Raw genomic sequence first — 20,060 nt, forward strand, 5'->3', positions numbered from 1 at the left:
ACATCATGTACAGCAGAGGCTGATGGGGATGTCCTTGTTTTTCAGGCATATGGTAATAAATAAAAGCAGGGCTGCATTAAATCCCATTGCAATTATTTGGACAGATATTACAATCTGATGCACTGTTACTGGGAATGTTGTTAATAATAATAATAATAATAATAATAATAATAATAATGTATAATAATATTTTTGCATCACAATTTTCATCATCATTTTCACTGAAAAAAAATAAAATCATGATGATGTGGAATTTGTTGGAGTCTGTACCATGTTTTTGGGGGGTTTTTTTACATTTGGAAAACAAGATTTATAGGCCAAACAAATGGAATTGAATGCTTTTTTCCTGATATTTTTAGGAACTTTTTATACAATTCTCTGTCTGTATTGTATGTATTTAATATTTAATAATAAATACATCTTAAGAGGCTTTTTCCTTGACAAATCCAGTGTTTTCTTCTCCCTGGCCATTGTTCCATTAGCTTTTTGGTTGTTTTAACTGCATACTTTTCTAATGCAGGACGATGCACAACGCTTGTGTTCAGTTCTTTTTTACACCTTAAATAATAATCTAATCCGTCTTTTTTTGCACCTGGTTTTAATTTGGCAGTTTTCTTCACAGAAATACACAAAATGCTGACATATAGGCCAACTGTGTGTATTTTCTTAAGTTTTAAAACGTGAAGCTTTGGCGCCCCCTAGTGGGGTTGGGAACCACTAGTGCGGCTCACATCTTTCTAACTTCATTTCCAAACAATGCTGCCTTGTTGCATAGCTATTTTAGTCTAATTATTACTATATCTTTATTGTGTTTCATGACTCAGAGATTATCTATATGTTGTAATAATATTCTACTTTTTAACTGTCTTTGCCACATTCTAAATGTATGTGCTTCTCTCTGCTGGTGTATAATAATAATAATTACAATTAAGATGTACAATTTAATCAGTCACACTATACAGTAGAACATCACATTATAAAAACACATATATAAAAGTATACTACCAATAGAGTGTGTAACCTTTAGTGCAACTTCCTGTGGTCTTTTGTTTTTAAGTCTTCATTACAACAGCTTCTCACCGTGACCAGGCCACCCCGTGAGATTTTGAGTGTGACTCAGTCATCGTGTAGCCTCGCCCCCCAGGCTCTTATAATCAGTCACCTACAGTCACAGGAAGCCACACACACTACAGCTGTCTACAGGGAGCAGAGAGCGCAGAGCTGCAGTTACACAAGTGCTTGTGGAGATACACAGTAAAAGGAACACAGTCATGAGGGTCAGCCTGAAAGCTCTGATAACATGTAAGTAAACTCTGACATCAATGCATGCCATTGGATTTCTCTCCTTCTCTTTTTAAGATGTGCTTTAATGTAAATGTCTCGAGGAAGTCAGAAAACGGGGAAGGTCACAACGCAAGTGTGAAGATAATTCACTAGCTTTAAGGAAACTGCTGAAATAAGTTGAATGTTAGTAGTGGATGGTGACATTTTGGCTCAGGGAGATGGAGGGACTGCAGATATACCATGTTAAAAAGTTGACAAGCCGCACAACTACCATGTAAATTCTTACATGCTCCATTGCAAAAATGTCTCGGTTTGTGTGAGGTGAGGTGAGTCATTCCTGCTTGTTTCATTCAGTCTGACATTTTTCACAATTCAACTTACAGCATCTTCAGTGTTCATTTTCATTCGAATCACAAGCCATCTCTCCCTGATGAGCGTTAAGGCTGCGTAACAGAATGCTTCTTTACTGTTTGATTTGCTGCTGTGCTCTCACTGAGAGAGTACACTAGATATTTCCTCTAGTGTTCATAACTTAGTGACGATTAAACTGATGTGCTCTCAGGCACTGACTTTGAATCTGTGAAGGACACTGTGTTGTTATAAAATGTGCGTATAGTGATGGAAGTCTTACATCACAGGATAATGTATTATCCCTTAAATTATTTCTGAAAGATTGAGACTCTCTGTTATTGGATGATGCTGAAAACAGCAACAAAACAACAACACTTCTTTATTCATTTGAAGTCTGATCGTTCTAAAAACAACGTGACCAGAGTACTAAGAACACATGAAAACCTTGAATGTGTCATACCTGATCTTTGCCCTGATTTCCATGTCATTGGAACAGTGATAAACGAAACTTTGCCCCTCGTCTTTAAGCATTACATTGTCCTGCACAAAAGAAAATCCCAGAATCAGAAATATTCTATTGATCCCCAGGGCGAAATTGGGTTACATTACAACTTATCAAGGTACTTAACAAAGATAAATAGAAAATAAGAATGAAAAGTAAAACTATGTGCATTAAACTAAAAAAATAAAAAGTATACTAATGTAACAGCAGTGTAATAAATAAATCATTATTATGCTGAGAACTGGATCTATGAATATGTGTGCCAATGCGATAACAACAGTATAAAGTTTATTTTCATTATTAATGTCAGAGTCAACTAGAGTATTGCCTGTTTAAATAATTATTGCACAAATGATTGCACTGTTAAAGTCGGAATGGTACAATTGAAGTTATAAATTAGCTGCTGACAGGGTGTGATAAATTGATGTCCACAGCGCAGTCTAATGACCGAGTTGAACAGTCTGATGGCCACAGGCAGGAATGACTTCCTGTGGCACTGTGGAGCATCTCTGTGGAAGTCCCAGGTGCTGAAAAACCCTGACATACAGGATTGTTTAAGGATAAAGCTGGCATTATTCTGTATTTTTCTCATTATTAACACATTCCCTGGAAAAACTAAAAGCCAACAATGTGTTAGTCTGTCTCTCACTACTTTCTGACATGCCCACCTTGTAGTTTTTGTCACAGGAGGAAACAGTACATTTGTTGGGGACTATATTCAGCAGTGGATTCATATTTGGTGGTCTAGTGAGTGTTTATGGCAGTTTATTTTTTTTCTTTTCATAGGATTAGTTGACAATAACAAATGAATATCAAATGAATATCCCCTGCCTGATAAGTAAAAACTTTACTTTGATACCTACTCTAAGTGCCATGTGCAAATGTCTTTGCGTTCCTTGTGTTTATATATATATTTCTTTATTGTTCCTATATTTCCTTGTGTTTGTGTGTGTGTGTGTGTGTGTGTGTGTGTGTGTGTGTGTGTGTGTGTGTGTGTGTGTATACACTTTTGATACTACAAATTGGATGTTTCGAGAGATATATACACACATATATATATATACACACACACACATATATATACATACACATTACTATTAATAATAATTAATAGTAATAATATGGGGTTTTTTTTAGGAATTGGTTGCCTGCATAAAACTATTGTACATCTGACCACTCTGTTTCTTGCCTAGCCTGGTTTGTTTTTAGCTGTGAACAGGGATGGGACGATACGCAATATTATCACTAAAAACACTACCAGCTGCTAGTTTAACATTGACTGATTTCAGTCAGGAGGCTGACTTTTTCCTGTGCCCACATATAACAGATTAAAATCTGTCTATTCCATATGCCTCTGCAACTAGTTATGATTGAGATTTTGTTGTTGATGGATAAACCTACTGAGATGTACCGTCTTATGCCCAACAGGATCCAATAACATGCTAATGAAAGCAAACAACAACACAAAAAGAAAAACAACAGTGCTGCAGTGCAACTAAAGTTGAACAATCAACCATAATATAAAGTAAAGCAGTATTCCATAAAGTTAGGGGTACTCAAAATGGTTATAACTGAGTTACTTGTTTGGAAAGCACAGCCACAGAAGTCACTGCACAACTGTTTTCCCCAAGCCCCCAGGAAGAGCCCAGGGCTTGAAGCCAATTTGATATAGAGGCCAAAGTGTGTAATTACAGTAATGGTGTCCATCACATGATGCACAGGGGCCTAAAATCACCTTACAAGACATACAATCCGGAAGCATATGCAGGAAATATTGGTAATTTTATCCCGGGATGAATGCAACACTGATCAGCTTCCACAACAATGAACAAAGCTCTCCTTTAACACATCCATGGTTTTCAAAGATTGAGTAGGCCCTTTAAGATAGGAATATGAATATAAATATGAACAGGTGAATAATCATTCCACTAAGGTCTTCTCAGGTTCTTCATATGCTCTTATTTATGTTAAAAACACGTTGCTGCAGGTGTGCACTTTTAAACATCTTTTGTCATGGATTGCAGGTCTGCTATGGGGCTGTGTACTAACAGCAGAGCCCAAACTATCTATCTCTCCACAAAACCCTGGGAACCTCAGCACCATACCTCCATCCATGGCAACCGATAACGACAAAACAAATGTTCCTAGTACAACTCCATCTACAACTACTTCCACCACCAATAACACTTCCACCCAGGCTGCCAGCACTGAGGAAAAACAGACTCCTGACTCGACAACTCAGGACTCTAGCATCAAAAAACAAAGCCAGTTCACCAACACAACTACTATTACCAACAGTACCACCACCGGCACCACCATCAGCACCATCAGCACCATCCCCAGCACCACACAAAGCCAGTCCACCAACACAAGTACTACCACCGACAACATCATCCCCAGCTCCACACAAAGCCAGTCCACCAACACAATCACCACCACCGACAATGCCACCACCGTCAGCGCCATCCCCAGCTCCACACAAAGCCAGTCCACCAACACAAGTACTACCACCGACAACATCATCCCCAGCTCCACACAAAGCCAGTCCACCAACACAATCACCACCACCGACAATGCCACCACCGTCAGCGCCATCCCCAGCTCCACACAAAGCCAGTCCACCAACACAATCACCACCACCGACAATGCCACCACCATCAGCGCCATCCCCAGCTCCACACAAAGCCAGTCCACCAACACAATCACCACCACCAACAGTACCACCACCGTCAGCGCCATCCCCAGCTCCACACAAAGCCAGTCCACCAACACAATCACCACCACCAACAATACCACCACCAACACCACCCTCGGCACTACAAAAACCATCAGCACCACCCTCAGTATCACCAGTAGCACCACTTCCAGTGCCAACACCGCCACAGAGGGACAGGACGGACACGAGTCCAAGGCTCTGAGCTCAGGTACGCAGCAACAAGAAGTTGTTTTGAATTTTTGGGTTTTTTAGATTTGCTCAAGTAAACGTGTTAACACAACGTAAAATATATTATGCAACAGGTTTATGCAAACTAATTTCATATACTCTTTCAATCTTTATTTTACACTCAGAAACAACACAATGAGGGATAATAACCCTCACTTACAAATGTAATATTTATAATAAAACAAATCTGTGTGTACTGTAGGAACAAGACTAAGGCATGCTAGTGGTTCTCTAAGGCTACAATTACAATGGTAACATGATGATGTTAAACAGGTATAATATTTACTGTTTTCACCATCTTAGTTTAGTGTGTTAACATTCTAAGAATTGGTAAAGCAATATAAGCAAAGCTGAGGCGGTTAAGACTTTCACAGATGTCTGTTCATAAACCAAATATTTGGAGAAGTAAGACCAGATGACAGCGCTAGATGAAAAGGTCTGGTTTCAAAGTAATTGATTGATGTTTTACTTTTAGGGACCGTGAATGTCTATATCAAATTGAATGAAAATTAATCCAATAGTTGCAGAGATATTTCAGTGACAACAAAGAATGTCAACCAGCTGGTGGCAGTTTGAGTAATTGATTCATGAGTTTGAAGGCTTATTATCAGACACCAAAACACTGCAAAGTAGTTTGGATACTATTAGAAAGCATTGTACAACCCTAAAAGAATATTCACTGTGGCAGTCATATTTTCTCTTGTCTTGATGACTGGGAGGTAAACAAGGTGATTACATTAGTTAGTAGTCAACCAGGAATGTGCACTTGCACGTATTTGATTGGCCAATACAGTGTTTAGCCAGATGGCATTGCAATGCAAACTTTGACCCAAGGTACGTTTTCTTTTGCTGGAAAACCCCACGTGCCAGAGACTCTGTGGACCCCCGCTGTGTCACTGTAATCATCCTACTGAAATGAATGATGGAGCTGTGTTGATGTAGTGCTAATTTCTGTCTAAATGTTGCTGCTGTTAATCACTGGACTCATCTTTACAAACCAACTCCAGCTGTCTGCCACTCATGGCCTCTGATGTGCCAGTTACTTATTAACTTTTTTATGAAAGCATAGTCAAAATATATTGCCAGTAAACTACAAGTTACTTCACAAAACCATTTGTTTCTGATGTAAATCTGATGTAAATCGTCCGTCCCTTAAAACCCTGAATGTGAGTGTCAAATGTAGACATGCACAGTCAATGCATCAGATTATTTGTTCCTCCTTCTCTGTGACCTCCTTAAACAGTGTCAATCTGTGGTTAATATGTGAACAGTTTCCTCCTATGCTTCCTTGTTTACTTTGCAGTTGCGTCTTTACCAGCTCAATGAGTGAAAATGGCAGCTGTAGGAAGAGAAAAGGCTGCGGGTTCTTTTGCTGCGCATTTTATCATTTGCCAGCCATTTATTGCGGCAGCACAAGCAGCTCATTACAGGCCTGTTAGAAAATGCTAGGAGTTGTACAAGACTCAATTTCTCTACAAATGGGAAACTTTTTTTTAAGTTGGATGTTATCTTCTGTGGACTTATGATCCCAGTGTTATCATATTACCGTCACCTTTGCAAAGACACAATGCTGGTTTAAGTGCTCTTTAATATGGCACTAAAGCCCCAACCACTCCAGGTTTGTTGTCTTGAAACTCCCTTGTGTGAAGGAACTATGAAAATGACTTCCTTCCCATCATCACTAAACCATAAATTCTGATAATACCTCTGACTCAGAACATTTATTGCATCTCTGAGGGTGGTAGTTTTGGAAATTACAGCTTCAAGGCTAGGTGTCCTATTAAAAGTGTCAATTACAAGGTGTCACCCAGTGCCCCTTTTGAGGAACTAAATCTGGAATTATTTCTCTGCAGTTAAAGTCCAAAATTAAAAGTTTATGTAAGTTTTCCCATCACATCTGAATAACCACAAGGATTAGGCAAATTAGACGAAATAACGGTTTAAACAGCAGTGGTTTCTAGTCCATGGTGGGGCAGTACCAACCCCTAGAACATTGACTTGTACAGTAACCTGACTGGGTCATATGGTTTATTACACATAATCATCTGGGAAGTTGTCGTTGGAAACTGGAAAAGGGCAGGCACTTTTAAAAAATATTTCCAACCAACCATCCACAGTGGGCGTCACGGTGGCTCATAGGTTAGAACTGTCATCTCACAGCAAGAAGGTCCGGGGTTCGCCTGGGTTTCCTCCAGGTTGTCCGCTTTCCCTCACCATCAAAACATGTATGTTAGGTCAATTCTCCAGTCAAAGCCCTTGACCATGGCACTGGCTCAGATCTGGAGTTGGACCTTAGGTATCGCATGGTGGCTGCCCACTGCTCCCAGTACTTGGTGTGTATTAGTCTCCACAAGCCACACTCTTACACTCCCCCTACCTAACGCAGGTTGATGTAGGGTTACACTGAGTTCAAAGATCAGACACTTTTGTCCCATGATGAGTTGAAGATTGATAATCTACAGTAAATAGACAAATTCACAGGTCATTCATTGTTTAAGATAAGGTCCCATTTTTTTGTCAGAGTAAAATCCCTAAATACCCTTCCAGCCCACTGTTGAAACTCAACAAAGTTATTCATTACTAGGTAGTTTGATTTTATTATGCTTCTTAACATGTTACAGGGTCTCAGTACCAGCTCACAATTACATACTCTGAGACAGTTGGCCCAGTTTCCCACATGAAATTACTAATTAATACATAAGCTCAAAGGTCAGTTTGGCTATCAAGTCTTACATGACACAGGGTTAGAGATTTACCAGCAGAAGATGAAAGTCAGTAACAGTAAAGTAGAATCAGTTGAGGCCAGCCACGTACTGTATGGCTTGGACCCATCAGGGAACTATGGGGTGTGTTTAGATGATGACAACCTCATGAAACCCCTGGACAGAACAAACATTTTAAAGTCAGACCTTGTAAATTTTCAACAAAGAATGACTTTTTTTGTCTAACAGTGGATATTTCAGATCTGACCTCTCTCTCTCTCTCTCTCTCTCTCTCTCTCTCTCTCTCTCTCTCTCTCTCTCTCTCTCTCTCTCTCTCTTTCTCTCTCTCTCTCTGCAGGAAGTATTGCATCCATTATTTGTGTGTTCATCCTAACTGTCATCCTAGTGTTAGGTGGGCTGTACTACCACAAGTTCCGGTGAGTCCAGATCTCAAACAAATCTCCTACAAAGTACATTATCATACTACTGTCAATGTATTAAAGCTTAAGCGATGGCATTCTGTCGGAAATGTAATATTATATGGATTACAATTATATTGAACTATATACTATACTTTAGTTATCTGCCTCTACCCCAGTACAATAAAGATGGATGACATTTCATTGGTGAAGCTCATTGCACTTAAAAATGACATTTAAAAATCAAGAGCAAACCCATTTTTTTCATAAACCATGTGCTGTTTACTCAGGAGGTTTTACTAAACACGCTATGAACAGGTGTCATAAGGACTATTCTTACAACAGTATTGAATGAAAACTGTTTGATTTAACTGAGGAGATTATTTCAAGCTTCAGAACAGCTCTGATTGATATAGAGTCATATTCCTTTCCTTTTTCTACACCCGACCTTATCTCTCACCCTATTTTCTATTTCCTCTCCTTCCAGAAGAACATCTTACGGCCCTCTCCTGGAAAGCAACGAACACGAAAATTTAGGAAACTTCAACAACCCCATGTATGACCCTTAAATCTTAACTTATGAGCTCCCACTCCAGAAGTTATCCCCTAAACCCAAAGGCCTCAGTCTGCAGAAAGAGTTGTTCTGATCATAGTGTGTTTATAGCGTGTGCATAATGAGTTCAGGACGGTCACATTTTATAACTGTGATAAGCAGCCTGACGACTTGATTGTGCTTGATCGCAAAATGCAAAACAAATGTTTCTATTGATCTAAGTTCAAGTAGCCTCAGGAAATAGCTTTTCAAACCACTCGGACTGCATAGACACAGCGCACAATCATATAACCACAACTGAAAGTTCACAGGTTAAATCACAGTGAAAACAAGCATCTTCACCACAGGCATCAGGGATCTCACAGTCTTTGGAAGGAGAGTTGATTTTGTGACTTCCACCAGGATTTTCTTTACAGTAAAGCTAAAAGAAAACAACAGAATTTGACTTTAAGCAATTGTAAAATGATAGCTTAAGGCAGAATAGAGTGGCAATAGATGAGGAAAACCTGACAATTGACAGGGCCATCAAAATGTGTGATTTAACGGCTCAAGATGGTCATTTAATCATGGATGGTTCTTTTGGACACCTGTTGAGACTTTTTCCATACTTAAACTATGAAATGAGATTTCTGTCACAAAAATAGATAAATGTTCAGATTTTTAGGTAACGTTAATTTAGCCGTCGTTTAAAGCTTAGACAACACTCATCAAGAAATGACCTACTTTTAGGAAGGAAGTGGAAACTTGGTGAGGATGGTGATGACACATAACGGTCTGAGTGGTTTTACATTGAGTGGAGGCCTGGCAGAGTGAAAATAAGAACAAGAGAATAGAAATACAATTTATGGAGACAGAATAACAGGAAGAAAAAGATGTAAATAAAACAATGGCATCCTAGCACCTCTTTTGTACAATTTCCTTTGAACCAATAATCAATTTGGGCCATTTTTGAAAGCGGAAAAATAAGAACTAGGGCTTGTTTTCACATATCTTTACAAGAGATTTAAGAAAATGTCGAGGTTTCATTCATTCCTTTTCAAATGAGGCCTGTAAAGGTTTTTTCCATTCCGTCACGTGCAGCTCTTTCAAATGAATATGAACTGTTTTCATATTGCAATCTCTGCTGGTGCAGAGGCAAAGAGAGACTGGCCTTCAAAAGGAAAGTCTATGGTTCAATCTCTGCGTATTCATCCTGAAGTCTTGAGCAAAACACTGAAACTCTTCCTGGTCCATCTGCTGATCTGCTGCTGAGCCTGACCTTTGACCTCCCTGTGGAGGACCCAAAAAGCACATTTCTTTACAGCAATCATATCAGAATGAAGCCGGAGTTCTTAGAAAATTTACACTGACACTGTTTTTATTATTATTGGATGTTAATAGTGTTTCTAACTTTTTGAATGTTTTAGTGAGATGTAGCTGTGCTTAGCAGCTCAACATGGCTGCATTTCTAATTGTAACTCCTTCAGTATTTAATATAGTATTGTTTATTTGTATACAGGAGAAGAATAATGTGACAGCTGTTGTACTTCTGACACAATTCTATTGTGGGATATGATTGTCTTAAATTGTTGATGTAATTAAAGTGATAACAGAATAATGTGAGTCCCTGTGATTGTCATTTGGTACCCCAAGTTATATCTGGTTCCCACAGTGTTACAAAGAATATGCTGACATTATTCAGTGAAGGTAGCTAGCTAACATTAGCTTAATAGCATTAAATTAACCACTGCGTATACTGGGTTACCAAACACTGAAACTCAAATTAGCTTCAGCAATAGAGCAAGTCAATCGGATGAGCGATTGTTGAGACATTCGATAATCTACTTAGAGCTCCCTCCATGCTTGTGACAGTACTTTACAGTAGATTATATAACACACACGTTTTACAATACAACTGCATTCAATCTTTTGGAGTGTGTTATCCAGAATAACTACTGTAGCTATCTAAATACAAAGCATTATAGCCGTTTCAAAAACATTTGAAACAAATAAAATGATATTTTGTGTGCGTAAAACAACACATGGATGCCGAGTTTCAGCACAATGTCTTTGTCTCCTCAATGGGCTGCAGAGTATTTATTAGTGGAAGCTTTAATCACGGTCCTGTCATCACTGCCCTCCCATCGTAACTGCTTCCATTCTCCCTCTTCCTCAAACCCTTTCCAATGAAATCCTCCTCTCCTGCCCACGCTCCTCTTCTCTCATCTTACTGTAACCCCACACAAGCTTCCTCGTGTTGTTTTTCTAACCGCCCATCTTCTTTCTGCCTCTTCCCTGAGCTCTAAAATTGTCATTGTAAATGATTTACTGTTGTCTTTTGGTTGAATGTTACTGAAACGCTGTGACTGTAACTGCTTTTCAATTGAATCTGGTGGAGGGGTAAAGAATAGGTTTAGAAAGAATTACATTTTGGAGTGGATCCAAATCACAGGACGGCTACACAAATTATTATTTTTCACTTTCCTTAGCAAAATAAATTTTTCACACAAGCGTGAACCTGTCGTACTGAAAGTGCAGCGACTAAACATAGAACAAAACACAACAGCCATGTCAAACATCACTAGAACCCAATGCAGCGGGTTTGTAAGGAATAAGCAAAAAGGTATGTGACATTTCCAGATAATCTGGAATTATGGATTTTCCAACCTGCATCAATTCATCAACTTGAAGTGAACGGTGTGCAGATTTTCATATCATTGAAGACTGGACTATCAGAGGTCTGTGCTCTTCCAGTGCCTTTCTAGTTGCCTATGAATTCTTTTCTTTTTTTAAAGAAGGATGGTTGTTTTAAGACAGAGAGGTCTGCAGTGTGTACAGGATATAAATCCCAAATCAAATTACTAGCCTAGTAACTATAGATGCAAATATTCCCTCCATACATGTAGCCTAGTGAATTATAAACATAAAGTAATATAAAATGGAAATAATCAAGTAGATACAAGTGCCACGAAAATGTACAAATTCCCCCGTTCTCTATTACTGGGCAGCAGCAGTAATAATAGAGGGAGCAGATTCTTGTGCTGCACTGTTATTATCAGGCCCTAAATACTCTAAGCAGTGTTTGCATATGTGTGTATGTGTGTGTATGTGTGTGTGTGTGTGTGTGTGTGTGTGTGTGTGTGTGTGTGTGTGTGTGTGTGTGTGTGTGTGTGTGTATGCGCGCTTCTTTATAATTACACTGAGGGAAGGGCGGGACCATTTCTTTACATTAGAAACATCTGGACAACAGATCTCCAAAATGACATACTGCACAAGGACTTTTACTTTTAAATGTACTATGTGAATATAAAACTTATGTAACAAATACACTCCTTAAAACGGGCCACAGACTGCCACTGTTACTGACAGATATGACCTCTTTACTCTACAGTGCAGTGTCAGTAATCTGGGATTACATGAAGTCAAATTCAGTGCAAATGTACATTCTCTTTATGTTATCAGACATGCAGTTCCTTCCTGATTGGATAATAGGAGAAATGGGAGAAAAAATGATAAGAGGAGAAAGAGTTTCTCAGCCGGCAGTGATGCTGCACAGTAAGGGTGAAGTACGGTGAATATGGTTGTTCTTCCGTTCATTCACTGGCCTCATTATTACAGAGACGGTGTCAGACTTTGTGAAACAGGAAGAAGCCTTTTCCTCTCTCATTCTTCACTCGCTCGAAGCTCATAACTGTTTGAAACCGCAGTCTGACAACACAAAGCACAAATATAATAACGGGGGTGGGGCTTACATGCTGCGAATATTTACCATTTCGAACTATGATACGTACACCTTAAACAAATTGCTTTTACAAGATCAAGAATAAAACAGTTAAATGGACAAAACTGATTTATCAGGATACTAATCACATTCCCTCAACGTGGATCAGCTATGATATTCACAACAGGAAATCAAAGTCACATGAAAAAACTGTAAAACTGATGGGGTTTTTTTGTGTTTTACAAGAACAAAATTCTATAGTAGAAGTGGCCCTAAAGTTATCCGTATTTTATCTGTGTGATACCTGCTCCACATGGTGTTCTAGAGGAGCAGACACAAGCTGTGGCTGTGCTCTGCTGTAAAATCCCTCCCTGATCAGACTCTTTAATGCAAAAAGACATGCTGTAAATCAACTTTAGTAAGCTAAGCCAGCTGACCAACCTTAAAGTGGATATGAAGAAGTCAACCAAGTTAAGCTGATTTACTAAATGGACTTCCACTACAACAACTGTAAACATATAAAAGAAAAAATAAGCCCTGTTATATATTTTGAGGCAAAGGGTGCTGCCATCTCGCAGACCTTTGATCTGTGACACGTAATATTGTAAATAAAGCAATATGATGCATTATATGATATGACTGCCACACCTTAAGTTTTTGGCAGGATTTGAGCAAGAGTCGGCTGCCATGCTAGCTCTGTGAGGCTGTCCTTAAAGGCTCAGCTGTGCTTTGAGCTGAATGCTAACCTCAGCAGGCTAAAATGTTTACAGTGACAATGCTAACATGATGACGTTTAACAAGTATAATGTTTGCCATGTTCACAATCTTAGTTTAGTAGATTTGCTCATCGCCAACCGCAAGCCTACAGCCAGTGTTTGGTGTGTCCCCTCCGGGCTACTGGTCTCAACAGAGGCCACCTGTGGCGTCTGTAGATAAAGACAGCTCATTCTAATGTACCCAAAACATGATTCTTATATTCAGGTGATTATACACTAATGAAAACACAGTTATGAATATTATATTCTATTTCTGCCAATAGAGCCTAAATGTTACATACTGGTGCTTTAAAAAGGGTTAAAAAAAAATGCATTTAATCAGGACTCACATTTATATTTTGGGGCTCTTGCGTGATAAAGTTAAAGCAGGAATTTTGGAAGAAGATAATGATAGAAATGTATCCCTCGTAAACTGAAAAATGTATCAGTAGCAGATGGAAACCTGAATCACAGAGGAAGCATTTGTGAAGGACAGTAAAGGTTAACTCTGGTCTGATACCTTTAAAAACCACCTACACCTACACACACACACACACACACACACAGTACATCTGCCCACACACAGACACCAGGTCCAGATCATTTACATGAAAAAAAAATGGTTTCACTTTCTGTCTCCCTGAAGCTTCCACGCCTGTGGTTTATTCTCATTTTCGCGTTAAAATCGTGGGATTGCAAGCTCCCGCAGGGTCTGGAAACACTTTCCTCACAAGTTAACTATTGTAACCTCACTCTCGTCCAGTTCTCCAAATTCAGCCAAATGTCAGTAGTGGCACTGTGGCAATGTAAAAGGCAGAACTGCAAAACACCTTTGGGGAATTTTTTAATGAACTGAAACTTTTAAACTGAAGCAGTGATTTTACATCAGTTAGTTTGTTTGTGTTATTGTGTGACTCTAACACATTAGTTTGGATCAAACACCAAAATAGCACAATAACACAAGTAAACCAACTGATCAAGGCAGCGGTAGATACATTTACCTAAAGGTTGTATTGGATATATATTGGATATATATCTATACACACAAACAAATATTATTACACACACATATATATAAATTGAACAAATAATAGCTGTAGAGTACAAAATTGGGCACGCGTTATTTTTCACAAGCTACTCGAGCCAAATACTGGAGGTCCTGTTTAAAAAATACTAAGCTGATGAGCTTAAACTACTGACATGAATGAAAGTTTAACTGGGAGATTCTGACTCCGGAAACTGATAAGATCTGCTACAGAGAGGATGTATCACACAGACACTTGCTTGCAGGCACTTTTACTTAAAGTCAACAGGCAAGTTAAATACGGTCCTGTTATCAAGTCACACATTTCAAGTTCATGAGTATCACTTTCTTGGGATTAAGGAAATGAGTGTGATCAGTTAATATTTACTATTGATAGGTCACCTGCGGTGGGCATAACTGTGGGGACATAGAAGATCATTCATTTGTACAATCCTGTCAAAAGTAATGAATAGGCGTTCATAGCCAAATGAATTAGTCATCTATAGTGTTTCTACTGCATTGTGACCATATACCTAATTCCCATTTTTAGCAGTATTTAGTTGAATGCATCCTGTGTAGTAGTTTGGAAGAGTTCAACATTAATATTACTACTCGTGCTTAAAGTAGATAAAGTGATATTTGGACATCAGCATTTGGAGCAAATAGGTTCTCTTCCCATTTTGATGTTGGGGTTTCCTGAAAGTGCAGTTACTGTACTGTAAGTTGCACATTACCTTTTTCACCAGTAGATGTCACTACTCACCAGTGTTTGTTAAATACAAGACGCAACACAAAAGACAAAGATAGAATCCATCCATATATCCCATCATCAACCTCAGGTCCTTCAGACAATGAAAACAGTCGTCATGGGGTTAACACAAAGTTGACATTGAAGAAATTATATGATAAAGAAGCTGACACAACTAGTAAAAACTAGACACAGACAGACACTATGACATGGATTACAACACTGGTGATGAGGATGAGGGTAGAGCACAAGTCATATTAAAATGCTGCCTCAAGAGAGAAAAAAGGAAGTGGGACAAGATAAATTATTGTGTACTCTGTGAGTAAAACATAAACAGAGCAATGAAAAAAAGTGGCCCTAGTAACATGTCTTCAAACCAACATCAAAGAAACATTGCAAAATATTAGTGTCTTCTTCGTACACTGAAGCAACAGGGTGAAACAATAACCTACAGACACCCGCCAGAACATGCAGAGCACTGACAGTAGGGGACAGAGCTTCCAGGTCTATAACGTGAGCCAATGTGGTAGTGTCCTAAACATGCACTCCATGCAATGGCCAGCAGGGGGCAGCTCCATTGGCTGCAAAAAAAATTTCAATTCAGAAACATATTTTAGTGTACTGTTTAGCTGGAATACGAGATTGTGTGACCAGGCAAGCTGCAATTGTTTCTTCATCCCTCATCATCTTCCTAAAAACTGTTTTATATAATGATGGTTGAGCTGAAAGTTGAAGAAAAGATGAAAGACTTTAAACTGCTGCTTCATCTCTTTTACAGAGAGCAGTCCTCACAAAGGTGCTTAAACATTGTTAGTGTAAGGGTAATTAATAAGGTGTCCCTTGAAGTAAGAAATAACCAACTCAAATGTGAATTTGGTGATGGACTGCTGGAGAAACATGGGTGTGATTCATCAAAAGATGGTCATATCAGTCAAAAGATGAGGAGTCCACTGACCACAAAATGAAGATATTAGAAGATATCTTGGTGCCACATAGGTTTCATCTAGCTAAGGCTAAGGCTGATGGAAAAATAATCGGTATCGGCATCAGCCCTAAAAAAATCCATCTCGGTCGATCCCTACCTCACAGCCATCTGCTGTTGTCTGTTACTTGATTCTAGCTGTCGGTTATATTCACTTGTGGCAACTAAAGCATGAATAATTTTTTTTTTGGTTATATCTTGACAAATCAAAGCAAAGTTCGGTAGAGACGCTGATGCTCTCACACTCTCCATTGGATAACTAGAAAGAATTTAACACGACATCAACAAGTGGAATCTTGATCCTGTTGCAATACTGTCTGCTACTACCGTGACTGGACTGAACTAGTCACTATTTTTCAGTCGTCATCATAAAGATGACGACAAGAGCTGCCTTGGCAAAGTGCCTTGTTTGCAGTATAGTAAATTGCAATATACTATATTGCAAAGTATATGGTATCATTTTACACTAGAGCATACTTTTATTGTCAGACTTTAGGATCTCATAAACTTCACAAAAGTAACAACACTGTAAGTCCACAGGCTGATGAAAATCCTGTTTATGTTGCTCATCAACTTCTGTGTTATAACATCGCAGTGGTGGAAGAAGTATTTACCAAGGTAAAAGAAATACTCAATTACAAGTAAAAATATTTAAAATAATCATGTAAGCGGTTATTTTATGTTGTTACATGTTTCCTCAGCGTATCATATTTTGGATAAAACTTTTAATCAGGAAAAATTACTAGTAGATATAGTAGTGGATTAGTGTACAACAGTATAAAATGGAAATAGTACTAATTTATACCTCAAATACCCTGACATGCAGGAACATGAGTGTGTAGCAGGCTGATATTGAAACCAAATATTACAGGAAATGCTAAACTTATTTTGAATTACATTTCAGTGATCTCATAGTTTAAATGTTGTAGTATTTTGAAAGTATTACATGTTTTTAAATTAATTTTAAATTTATTTTAAAATTCCTAAGATTCCTCCGCATACCACTAGAGGCAGCTTGCATACCACCAGTGGTACAGGCAGTTTGAGAACCAGCGATGTAGACTATTATTGTGGCATGTTGGTGGACGCGTGTTGCAGTTTTTGTGTGAGGGTCCCCAGAGCACTGTAAAAAATAACATTAGAGTTTCAGCTTTGTCACTGTAAGGTAAAATTGTACTTGTAATAACAACACAAGCATGAGGTAGCTCTGTGCTGTTAGACTGAGGCTGTCTGTGAGCCAGACACTGATGGGAGATGTTCAGTAGCCAACCAGCAGCAGCAACCTACTTATTCATACTTTACAAATTCTAAAGAAGTGAGCAATGTGCTAAAATAGCAGGCCCCTTTTCATGAAAACAGAAAGCGGAAGTTGTCTGAACTTAAACTGTCACTGCAGAAGGCAGAGGGGGACACAGTTTGAAAATCATCATGGTCTTTTTGTGACTAAGGTTTTTTTTGTTTTTTGTCTTCTTCGCCTAAACTGACCAGTTAACTTACAAACATACAAATAAGCACTTCCTGACCACACTTGAGAAACTGTGGTTGGATGACGTTAATGACTGACTAGAGCTGGGATTTTCCGCCGAATGGCTGTGGGTAAAGTGTAACCAATGAAGCTGTTGCTGTTCATGGTTGCTGTTGCTGTTCATGGTTGCAAATGTACTGGTACCCTACTGTACTACTGCTGTCACACTACTATTTCATTATGTGCTGATATACATATCACTGTGTTATGACATGTACAGATGATTTAATGAATTAGCTAATAATGCACTAATTGATTTTTTTTGATTTATTGATTATTTGGTCTGTAAAATGTCAAAGTGAATATAGTCTACAGCCACACTAGCAGCTCTTTGAGGCTGTACTAAATAAATAAAAGTCGTGACCAATACGAAACCAAATAAAAGTCATGTATAGATGTGTCTGCAGACGTTTTTTGTTTGTCGTCTGCGCTCAGGAGGACGACAAACAAAAAACGTCTGCTGACACATCTATACATGACTTTTATTTGGTTTCGTATCAGCATTATATATTGGCCATCAGTCGCCCTGCTCTCTGAATATCAGCATCAGCCATTGAAAAACCCATATCGGCTGACCACTTGTACTAATGTCAGCATATTAACATGCTCACAGTGACAATGCTAACATGCTGGTGTTTAGCAGGCAAGCTGATTACCATGGGCACTACCTTAGTTTAGCATGTTAGCATGCTAAATAGCACTAAAAACAAAGTACAGCTGAGGCTGATGGGAATGTCATTCATTTTGCAGGTATTTCATTAAACCAAAAGGCATTCAACAAATTGAAATTTGGATGTAAGGATTACCAAAGTTATTATATATACAGTTTATCCTGGATGTCTGTACCACATTTCACAGTAAACCTACAATATCCAACCAATAGTTGTTAAGCTGTTTCACCCAAAACCCCAAATGTCAACCTCATGGTGGCACTAGAGGAAAAATCAGGGGATCACGATTTCCTTTACAAAATTCCATGCAATCAGAAAAGTATAAATTAAAGTGTAGTAATCCATTGTCTGGGAACCATAGACATCTGGGCCAAATGTAATGCCATTTCACTTAAAACCAAAATGTAAACCTCACTACTCCTCACTACTAGAAGTGAGGAGATCACCAAAGTCATAAGGGTTCATCCTCTGCGGCCCATGAATTTTTGTACAATGCCATATCAATCCATCCACTAGCTGTTACATTAAGATATTTCAGTTCAACAAGGTGGTGGACCGACTGACTGACACACCGGCAGTGCCATCCCGGATCCATGTCAGTAACGGGGCTTGTAAAATTCCCATCATAACAAACACTGGTTTTCTGCAGAAATGGGCCCACTGCCACCATTTTTAAACCTGTAGCTGTTCTAACAAACAGCACAGGGCTCAGAGCCAAAGAAACATTGCGGGAAAAAATAAAAAATAAAATAAAAAGCGCTTTAAAGACATATAAACCACATCTATTTATAAATATATATAAACCACATCCTTTGTTCATGTTTAGGCTGGTTTCCATGGTCTGTGGTTCTGGGTGAGGTCTCCCATTTTTCAGAATTGTTTGTTTTGTTGATCAGCTAAACTTCTAATTTGGAATTTTTCATGATTCATTTTGTTTATGATTCATCCTGAGGTGTGCTGTGGGATTTTCGCGAAGAGAAGAGAGAGGAAAAGGTGAGGGGGGAGAGTTTCAGAGTGATGAAGTAACACAGCGGTGTCACATGCACACACAGGTCCGATCAAAGCCTCGCTCCACTCTGACTCTACTGTAACATTCCAGTGACTGTTCAGCACTCCCGGAGCCCGTCTATATGTTGGATCTATCTCTGTTACCTCATTCAGACTTCCGACTCCATTTGACATTTCTCAGTCCCATCCTGTCACCACGTCAAACCTTAGATCGGCTTCCAACATAGAGCATCATGAAGAAGATTTACAGATTTATATCAAACACATTGTTAAAATTCTTGATAAATAAATCAAAATTTGATCATCAAGTGGTGTGAACAGCTCTTGACTGACATGAGAGCAGAAATGAAAAAGAGCGTTTTTCTGTTCCGCCTTGTGTCTGGTAAACCCACTAACCCTTGTCATGCAGCTGATCCTACCAACAGTCAAGTTTCAAACAAAATACGCACCTATGCTACATATTGTAGTGAGGTGCTAAAATACAATTTTCCAGGACAATATAGTTATTTTCTAGGATATTTGGTAATCTGGGGTGGTGTCTGCAGCTGTCAGTGTATGCATCCATTTAGGAATATATAAAGGCTTTATTATGGGGATAATGGCTATTGAATAATGAAGGAGACTAAACTAGAATATTCACATTTAATGAAATAATGCAGTCAATAAAATTCACATTTCACTCAACATTATGTATACATCATATATACAATAGGGTAGTGTATTGGCAAGAATGTGGCGATACAATACGTATCATGATACAGGGGCTATGACTCAATACTATAATAAATAATAATACTGTAAACAAGGTGATATATTGAGTTTTGCTAAGTTTTTTCTTTAAATTGTAGTTTTGGAAAACTGTCAGAGTATAAATAACAGACCACCATATGCA

At 38.6% G+C, this 20,060-nt stretch overlaps 1 protein-coding gene across 1 annotated transcript; it reads left to right on the forward strand.

Moving 5' to 3' along the window:
* Nucleotides 1–1,143: 1,143 nt before the first annotated feature.
* On the forward strand, nucleotides 1,144–10,352 carry parm1 (prostate androgen-regulated mucin-like protein 1). The gene is made up of 4 exons (XM_051412881.1): nucleotides 1,144–1,302; nucleotides 4,162–5,061; nucleotides 8,142–8,220; nucleotides 8,690–10,352. The coding sequence occupies exons 1-4, from the start codon at nucleotides 1,272–1,274 to the stop codon at nucleotides 8,769–8,771; spliced, it is 1,092 nt and encodes a 363-aa protein (XP_051268841.1). The 5' UTR covers nucleotides 1,144–1,271; the 3' UTR covers nucleotides 8,772–10,352.
* The last annotated feature ends 9,708 nt before the right edge of the window (nucleotides 10,353–20,060 follow it).

The sequence above is a fragment of the Dicentrarchus labrax genome, unplaced genomic scaffold (assembly GCF_905237075.1).
Source record: "Dicentrarchus labrax unplaced genomic scaffold, dlabrax2021, whole genome shotgun sequence".
NCBI lineage: Eukaryota > Metazoa > Chordata > Actinopteri > Moronidae > Dicentrarchus > Dicentrarchus labrax.

Coding starts and splice junctions, on each gene's coding strand:
- parm1 (XM_051412881.1), top strand. CDS start 1,272: ATGAGGGTCAGCCTGAAAGCTCTGATAACAT. Junction 1,303..4,161: donor CCTGAAAGCTCTGATAACAT/GTAAGTAAACTC, acceptor CATGGATTGCAG/GTCTGCTATGGGGCTGTGTA. Junction 8,221..8,689: donor CTGTACTACCACAAGTTCCG/GTGAGTCCAGAT, acceptor CTCTCCTTCCAG/AAGAACATCTTACGGCCCTC.